At 34.1% G+C, this 10,074-nt stretch overlaps 1 protein-coding gene across 1 annotated transcript in view; it reads left to right on the top strand.

The window, feature by feature from the left end:
• The first annotated feature begins 207 nt into the window (after nucleotides 1-207).
• Tecrl (trans-2,3-enoyl-CoA reductase like) overlaps nucleotides 208-10,074 on the top strand; it is a 62,488-nt gene continuing 52,621 nt past the window's right edge. The window contains exon 1 of the mRNA XM_076937713.1: nucleotides 208-487. Within this exon, the coding sequence (XP_076793828.1) occupies nucleotides 260-487 (228 nt within the window). The 5' untranslated portion in view covers nucleotides 208-259. The remainder of the gene's footprint in view (nucleotides 488-10,074) is intronic.

Here is a 10,074-nt window from a genome sequence, read left to right as displayed (position 1 = left end):
TAAGTAGCAGAGATAAAAAGAGAAAGCAAGAAATAATTCAAATGCAGAAGGCAATGCACTTCTCTGCGGCAGTTCTCAATAGTGTTATATATAGAAATCAGATCTGTCATTGTTTTCCAGCATGCTAAATAAAACTAGACCTCTGGAATGGCATGCCACTTGACCTCCAGGGTGTCCACAGCAGTATTTAAAAGGCGCAAAGGGACACTCTTGCAAGTGTCTCCTGTTTACATGCCAGATTCCCCTGCTAGTTCACACAATGTTCAAAAGGCACAAGTCCCTGGAACGCAAGAAGGAATTACTATTCCAGGGACTTCCACAGTCCACAATGAAGAATAATACAAGAAATTTTCACTCTTTGTCACAACTTGTACTCTCAGCAGGCCCGCTAAAAACTACTAGAGCAATCAAACATTCAAAAACGACTCACTTTGAGATTGAAATACTGGATGCCCATACAAGAAAACAGATATGTATTGTGGATAAGGTAAGATTTATTTATCTTCTTAAATGTTTCTTATTCGCCTCAAAATTACTGACTTCCAAATTAAAAGAAAGAACTTTGTTAAATGCATTTCTAATTATCAAACAATTCTTGAGTGAGTAAAAAAAATGCCTTATATACTGTATCAAGAAGAAACATTTACTTCATTTTTATACTTACCATAAATAATCATTTTAATTTCTGTATTGCCCATAATCCATAAGTAAAACTCAATTAGAACAAAACACAGATTGCATTAAAAATTTTATTTTCATGTTTTATAATAATAAAACAAACACCATTTCAGAAGTGTTTGTAGAAAATAGGAAGTAAAATAATAAATATTAAAAGTATTTAGTATGTGTCCAAATTGTTAAAATTTTAGTATATTGCTTTTTGTAGTTTACTTTTCTAAAGAGATTACCTTTTTAAAGAGCATTCTTTAAATTCTTAAAGATTACAGCCTTTTAAATGTCCCATCTCTCTGCATCTGCACTCACAGATGTTGCAAGAAGAATACTGTAATCTGTGTGCCTTAGATTAGGAAAATGAAGTCTGAACATGTGTTTATTGGAGATTTAAGGGCATGTATCATACACCAAAATGTTTTTCATGTATTTGAAAAGACAGTAACTTCAATTCATCACAACATCGATATTAAAAAAAAACTATGTATTTTGTTTTATAGAAACACTGTTGGTTGTTGTTTGTCTAAACAAAATATCCATACTGCATACTGCAGGTGGACTGCTAGATAAGAGTGCTGTTCACTGCTCTTCATAACTGTCAAAAATATTACATATTTTCAAATTTACTCACTGTGGTAATTGAGGTAATTTACTAGTTGAATATAATTATTTACTTTAGTTACAAAAAAATATTAAGATGTTTTATTTTAATACAGGTCACAAGTAACACTAAGGAGATTCCAATCATCTACTTGTATATAGTTGCAAATCATATACATCTATATTTCTGTAAGTGATAAATATGTTTTATGTTAAAGAAAAGTTGATGTATAGGGTCTACATAATCTGTTTCTGCTTAATATAAAATATTTCTTTTGATTTTTCAAACATTACTTTCAGGAATAAGAAAATTTTTATAACTTTTAAGTCTTCTCCAGAAACATTTGCGACAATTTCCTGTGAATTAAGGGAATTAAGCAATTAACAAATAGCAGAGAATCTAAGAATTGTTACCTTAAAGTAAGAAATGTAAATACTTGTTAATTATTTATTATTCTCATATCTGATACCATCCTTGAAGAAATAAGAATAAATTTCACTTTCACAGATATTAATTAAATTGAAAAGAAAATACAGAAAAGAAAATAATAAAAATCTACTCTGTTAGGAATTTTGCCCTTCAACTGTAAAATTCTGGGGCTTACATCTGAGTGGTATAATTTATAGAAACAGCTATCCTAATAAGGGGTTGACTTTGGATTCCTCACTACTTTCCTATTTTCTTTCATTCCTTTTTTTTTGTATACCCATTGTCCCACTGTTCTTTCTTTCTTTCCTTCTTTATTTTTCTTCCTTATGGAAAAGTCAGCCCTGATCATAGTGCACACTGGTCCAGCTACCTACTACAGGCTGCCACACTCCCACAATGCTATAAGATTTTGACATTAACATTAAATCTCTGATATTGCATTGTTAAGAGGCATTGCTCCACAATTGTTTTTGTTTGTTTGCTTTGTTTTGTTTTACGTCATAAAATGGTTTCATCATGATTAAGATGCGTGAGAGAAATGAGATATGGGTAAAGGTACATTTTTGGTTTTTCTTTAATAATTTCAAATAGTTTGGAAGTCTTAATTATAATAGATGATTTTGTTTGCTGGTTTTATACTTTTTTGTGCTAATCGTGAAAGGTATAGAGTAAATATGAAATGTACCATTTCTATTATTACTTTTTCGAGTCTTCCTCCTGTTACTCTCGGTGTTTCTCTACTCTTATTCTATCCAGGCCCATGTCACTCGGGCCTTTATCTTTCTCAGTTCTCGGAACTGGAACTTGCAGAATCCAGAACAGCAGTGGCAAAGACCACTGAATCCCAATTTGTCACAATGGGCTTACAGCATGTTCTATTATTAATCAATTAAAAAATCTTTTCAGGATATTTGTGCTTAACTCCAAAACCATTTTATCCCTACAGTACTTCTTTGACTTTTAAAAAATTAATTGATTGACTTTTGATCTCTGTTAATTTATCATTGTCCAACTCATTAGGTATTTATGATCCAATTTACTATCTATCTGTCTGGCTATTATCATCATGGTCTCTGTCATCGTCTATGTATCTGTATCTTTTATTAGACATACCTAATTTAGCATATCTGAAGCTGATAATATATGGGACATCTTAGGACAGTTCCATAATGTGAACAAAGTTATTTTTTACTTATACTCACAATTTGGTGACACAGTATTTTTTCATACAAAGTATAAAAAACTCTAATATATTGATTTTATTATGATAAATTTATGATTTGATGAGATATTTGATATATTTAGTTTAAAATAGTGTTTTCAAATGCCAGGGGCGAGCTCTGTATAGATCCTCCACTAATTAGCTTCCATAGTGATCTCCAAGTAAATAAATGGAAACTACCCTTCAAATAACTCTCTAGATACTCCTGGGAGTTATGACTCATCCCTTAATCTCATGCTCCACACACAATCCATCTTCTTGACAATACCTTCAAAGTATATACAGACTGTGACAAATCCCTGCCACTTCCCACTGCCAGCTTGCTTAAATCTGCAGCCTGCATTTGTCATTATCACCTACAGTGGATTCCCTACATGGCAACCAGGGCTAGCTGTTACATTATGTCAGATAATACACTCCACCTGGTAACTAGGCCATGCCTTCCTTTTGGATATTCCTGTCACATTTTCTCTCTGTTTCTGATGTTGAGCGTTTAATATGTTCCAACATGCCTTTCCCCCATAGTCTCTGCAAGTGTTACTATGGGACATTATTTTTCCTTGATTATTTGGTCTGATTACAGTATGTTGTATTCACAAACTGAGAGGTTTTATTGTTTCTTTCCCGTCAACATCTTTTGCATTTAGATCAAGGCTTAGTAGTTTTAATGGTAATGTGTTTAGTAGATGACACCTATTCAAAACAAAAGTCTGATATTACTCTCTTGTTCTAAAGTGATAGGTTTAAATTAGAGCAGTATAAAAAACATTTTGTGATTTCCTAGCTGTTACTAAGGTAAATGTAAATCTATTCCCACATGAAGACATTATTTACATCATTCCATTAATGTAAGATTTCTGTTTACTCCAAAAATAGTTGGATAAAATTTATCCTTAAATTAGTGTATAGTTAATCAGTGGAAAATTTTATAATGATGGCAAAGGCTATCATAACTTTCTAGAGTCATCTAGAGATGTTTACTAAGTTTTTTTTCACAAATGACTAAAACAACATAAATAATTAACAATGATATAATGAGGAAGTTAAAAATACATTGTTTAATGTCATTGCTAAGACATTGTTGGAACATCGAAATATACGATACTGCATAAAAATAACTTTAAGGAAATGGTGAATCAGTAACACTTAGCTCACTTATCATTGGCTCCTATATTTACAAATGCCAGAAGCTTGCCTGCTGCTAAGTCACTGATTCAAGAACAGAGCAAGGGCATAAAGCCCTGGGAGTGATAGAGAGTCAGTGTCTTCTCAATCTGTTCTGCTAGATCTTTATTCAAAAGAGATGGAGGTTATTTTGTTCTTCTGTTTACCCTTCCTTCCATGAGAATCTTTCTAAATGTCTCATAGAAATAAAGCATTCACATCCCTCTGATGGTCCACATATGACCCTCCTGCTACAGAACAGTAGGGAGGATATTAGAATTAAACTCCCTTAAATAGTGTTACAAAATTCTGAAAAAAATTAAAACTTCAAGTAGTGCCAATTTAAATATGTCTTCCAAATTAAAGCCAGTGTGTTAGTTTGTTGATTTTATCTGTTCTAAAATGGTTATGTATTTTTTTTGACAAAGACTTTTGGCTTTTTTTTTTTTCAAAATTTCACCTTTATGTCACTATCAGGTCTTGTTTTTTTCTTTTATCTCTTACCAGTATCCCCCCGCTTTTCTTCCACACTTACTCTCTTCCCTGCATTGTCTATGATATAGAATGATAAAGGGAAAAACTTATAAATATTTAAATCAGTATATCAGAATGTTATTAGAAAGCTGAGTGATTTTTAAATTGCCCAATATATCTCATTTCTAAAAATGGAATACTATCATTTGCCCTGTATAGTATAGGAAATAATGAAATATGTATTTTCCCCATAATTGATGTAGCTGAAGGGTCTTGCATAGTTTATAATTTTACATATATGAAATAAAATATCATTAGTTAAAATGTAAAAATGAATAAAACATGAGCCTTAAGTCAGTATAACAATAAATTAAGACTCTTCAGTTTCTTTTATTGAAAATAAATTCTTCTCTCAAACAATACATCCTGACCCACATTTTCTCCTCTCTCCACACCTCCCAGCCCTCCCCTGTCTCCACTCTCCCCCAGATCCACTCTCGCTTTTACTTCAGAAAGGCACAGGCCTCTAAGAGATATCAGACAAGACAAAACAAGATACAACAAGACAAGCCAAAAGCCCTCATATCAAAGCTAAAAAGGGAGATAGAAAAATGATTGAAAAGCCTATTTCCAGTTTAAAGTTCCATGGCATTTTTTATGAACACCTTGTCAGCTTGATTTCTTCTTCTTTTTTAAAAAATTTTGTTAGCATTAGTGTTTTTCTATCAGTTATTTTATTTATTTACATTTCAAATGATGTCCTCCTTCCCAGTTTCCCCTATCATACAATATGTACAATATATACTGTATATACAATAAATACTGATCATAATTTTGTATGGAAAACATAAAAAAACTCCATTTTAATTATTTTTAACTTCTGGTGTTTTATTAAGTACATTCAGCTTGATCCTACCCATCCCTCCCCCCCTCAGCTTCTATGAGGGACCTCACCCACCCACCCACCCCCTTCTTCCTCACTGTCCAAACATTCACCTACACTGGGCATCGAGACTTCACCAAGGGCCTCTCCTCCTATTGATACCAGATAAGGCCATTCTCTGCTATATATGCAGCTGGTTGGTTGATACTGTTGTTCTTCCTATGGGGCTGCATTTGATATAAAAGCCTGAGCAATGACTATTGATATGTGAGGATCTTCCAGAAATCAAGTAAAGGAAGACTGCATACTGAGTATATCCCAGAAGTGAGCCACTGTCTCAGACCCTAGCTTGAAGCCACACTGAGCCAAAGACTTTTCAGACTCTTCAGATATTCCTATTATTGCAAAAGACATATATATGTTGTTTGACACTGGATGAGTTCTGCTAGTGTTTCTTTTTTAGGGTAAGGGTAAGAACAAAATTCACTAGGCAATTGCTCTACCATTGATCTAAATCTGCTAGAGTTTATTATTAATTTATATATAATATATAAATATATATAATATTTAGAGAACTAATGAAATCTCTTCCACTTGATGTCTTAATGGTCCAATGACTCCACCATATGGGAAGGTCATCATGACAGTAGTGGCAATTGAATAAAGGAACAATTATGTCCTCCAAGTGCTCTACACTGTTGCCCTTTGAAGCTTTAATAGAAGCTATTATGCAGTAAAGATGCCTTATAGGAGTTTATGCAGGAAAGCCAAATAAACTTTCATTCACTTAAGATTTTTCCATGTGCAAATTTCTCAGGCCCCAAACCACTGGGATAACGTGTTTTGTTGGTGCATTTTGAAGCTGAATAATCCCTGTTGATCTGCTAAGATTTAACAAAGTGACCTGATCGACCCATCTACTACAGTGTGATGTGTTCAAGAGTCAGGAATTCTCTTTTCAAGAAATTAGTCTTGAAATATCTGTCCATCTGTCATTGTTCTTGATTTTTGTTAAAAAGATTGCCGTACTTCTGTTTTCATCCTCTTTCAATTTGTGTAAATCAAGAATTAATTAAGAATTGTGTTGCTTGTGGATGTATATATTTCCCATCGTGTGCTTTAAAAGCTTCTGAAAAGAACATTAAAATTATTTCATGTGTAAAGGCTTTTAACTTGGCAATTGTCCATTATTTGATTTGAAACTCATAAGCTAATGTATTAATATTTTTCTATCAAAGCATTTGATAAATTGTTTTCTTGATGAGTTTATTTATTTATACAGGTTTATGCATCACTGAATGTAGATTTATTACCTGCTTGTCATAAACATCACTGAATGAAAACAGTTAAAATCTGAACTTAATTTAATCAGAATTTAACCGAAGTCAATACAGATGCAAAATCTACCATGAACACGGAAAAACTGTAAAATTCTATTATTATTTTAAAAACTTTTTACAATTTTTGTTTAGTTTTCTGTTTTAAGTTCTACTTCAAGTAAAATTTTTACACAACTTACTAATAATATTTTGGTACTGTTTATAATCAAATTTATTCAGATGTATCTATTTTTTAAATTTCTAAGTTACATGTTTTAGAGAAATTGACATACACATTAGTGCTGAACTTTTGAGGGAAAAGCATATTTGGTATCTGATGAAGAACTCCTTTGTATATAAATGTTTTATGAAGAAGAATCATATATTGACAAATGAATATATAATAAATAATATATATTGATTTAATGAGAGTTCATATTGAACAGCTCATTTTCATATTTAAATTATTAAGAAATATTAATAAACTATAAATTTCCTGCAAAGTCCCCCACATCTTGGCTTTTGAGTCAATTTTATATAACTCAGACTGTCCTAAAGTTTGCTATGTTTCTGAAGCTGACTTTGAATGTTTGAACCCTTTCTTTACCATCAGTTCATAAGTGCTAGGATTATAGATCACCCATCATACTATTTAATGTAGTGCTGGAGATAAAACATAGGCTCTCATGCCTTCAAAGCAAGTCTAGGAGATGCTTTACATCCCTAGCCACAAAATGATAGATAAGATCTACCAAGATAAGCATTTAGATTTTTGGATTCAGTGTCTAGAGAGCTGTTTCACTAAGACAGAATCTGTTCCACGGTTTCTTAATTAGTAAAAAGTAAAAATTAATTTAAAATTAAATATTAAATAAACTGGAATTTTATTTCAGTACTAAAATATTACTTGTTTATTTAAGGAATTCTTATAAATTTTAAAGTAAAATTTCAGCTTATTATCCCATTTTCTAAACTAAAATTTATAATAGAAATTTACAGATGTTGCTGCTTTATCTGTGTTAATCCTGGGTTTGACACTTTTGGGGCCATGTTCTTCCTTCTGTTCTAAACCACAAGTGGCAGTTCTTTACCAGTCATCAAGCTGGTTTGAGTGTTTGTTTATGTGTTCCTCTGAGGAGCGTTATAACATCTTAATATAGAATCATTTATGATCCACTTATCTTTATTCTGTCTTCTTTTGTACTTGTGGGAACAGTTTTTCCCAATGTTCACTGATAATTTCTGGCTCAAAAATTGCAAATTTTTCTAATAAACAGTTTGAAATGGCTGCTGATTTTTCTAACCATTTCATTTTCAGAAAAGATACTACTGACAGTATTCAGAGATGGCTGTTCAATTTTAGAACGCAGGGATACATGAGAAAACATATAGTTATGCAAGCAGTAGTAGTATGAATAGTTTATTTTAAAAGACAACAGATGGTAAATGAAGTCACAACTTTCATTTCTTGCATGTGAGAAAACTGCTTCATCATGTAAATGTTTGCAAACCAGCAATGAGTCAAGTCTTAACTACAATCTGCTAAATTTCAAATGCACACACTTGGTTCAGTTAGTAAAGCTTTCCCTTATTAGTTAACGATTGATTCTTATAAGAAATAGGTAAGAGAAGAATTTTTAAAATTTCCAGTTTGAATTTTTATTGTTTATTTGTTTGTTTTTTTATTTATTCCATTCGTTTACCTCTCAAAATGATCTCTCACTTCCTGTTATGCCTCCACAACCTGCCCCCTACCCCATATCCACCCTCTCCCCTTCCCTTTGCCTCTATGATGGTGTTCCCCAGTCCACCCACCCTCTCCTGCCACATTGCTCCAGCATCGCCCTACAACAATTTTGCTGGGGCATTAAACCTTAACGGACCAAGGGCTTTCCATCCATTGATTTAAGACAAGGCCATTCTCTGCTCCTACAAATCTGAGCCAGGATCTCTCCCTCTACACTCCTTGGTTGGTGGTCTAGTCCCTGAAGCACGGGGTGGTCTGGCCCAGGCAATGTTTTCTTCCTATGGGGTTGCAATCCCCCTCTGCTCCTCTATTCCTCTGCAGCTCTCCCACGGGATCCTTGAGTTCAGTCTGATGGCTGACTCAAGCCTCCATATCTGTGTTGGTCATTTGCTGACAGAACCTCCCAGGAACAGCCACCCAGGTTTCCTCTCAGAAAGCTCTGGCAACAGCAATAGTGTCTGGGTTTGGTGTCTGCAGACAGAATAGACCCCCCAGGTGGGTGTTTCCTGGATGGCCTTTCTTCAGGCTCTGCTCATTTTTGTCCCTGTCTTTCATTTGGACAGGAACATTTCTGTGTTAAAAATTTTGAAATGGGTGGTGGCCTGCTTCTCTACCATGGGGCAAGTGCTATATCTACTAAGGGGTCTCTACAAGTTCTATCTCCCCTTTACTGCTGCATTCTGCCACAGGCTTCCCTGTTGGGTCTATGGAGCCTCTCGTTTCCATGGTGTCCTGAGACCCTCCAGTGGATATCCCCAGTTCCTCATCCCCCACTGCTACATATTTCCATTCAAACTTCATGAACCTCTCTACCTCTCTTCCTGTCCCTCCAGTACTTGATACCGCCCCTCTTATTTCCCCTTCTTCATCTCTTCCTTCCAGGTCCCCCTCTCCCTGTCTCCTCCTGCGATCATCCATACATCCTGTCTCCCCTCAATTCAGGCTGAAGCATCCACACCCTTCCTTCTAAGCTCCATATGGACAGTGGGTTGTATCATGGGAATTGTGAGCTTTTGGGCTAATATCCACTTATCAATGGGGACATACCATGTGTGTTCTTTTGTGTCTGGGTTAACCTCACTCAGGAATCTTCTTACAACAAAAACAAAAGAAGTGAATACACAAGTATTTCTTTTTTTGTGTATATAACAGTGACATATGACAATGACTAAGTTAATGTGATGTTCAGTTATCCTTTAGAAGATTCTTGAAAATTGGGTGAACGAGAAATTCTTGTCTTATATTTCAGCTAAGCTATTTTTTTTAAGAGAACATTAAAATAGAAGTTCTGGTTGTTGGCATAGTACTCATTTGTTTTGTTGCTGTGGTTTTGAGATTGTATTGTATCTGGAGTTAAAATGTGTTGAGGTTTTGTGATGCTGTGTGTGTGTTCCAGTATTTGATTACTATTATACAGTGGTGAAAGCTTGTGTATCAGTACATAGTGATATCTTTTAGTCTTGAGTCACTCAAGTGTTAGTGTTCAGATTCCAACTGGTCACAGATCTGAATACTGGCTGGAAACCGTGGTTCTATACCTAGCAGTCCCAGATTAGTTAAGTG

Source organism: Arvicanthis niloticus, chromosome 7 (genome assembly GCF_011762505.2).
Source record: "Arvicanthis niloticus isolate mArvNil1 chromosome 7, mArvNil1.pat.X, whole genome shotgun sequence".
Taxonomy (NCBI): Eukaryota; Metazoa; Chordata; class Mammalia; order Rodentia; family Muridae; genus Arvicanthis; species Arvicanthis niloticus.
This window is presented reverse-complemented; position numbering and strand designations above follow the sequence as displayed.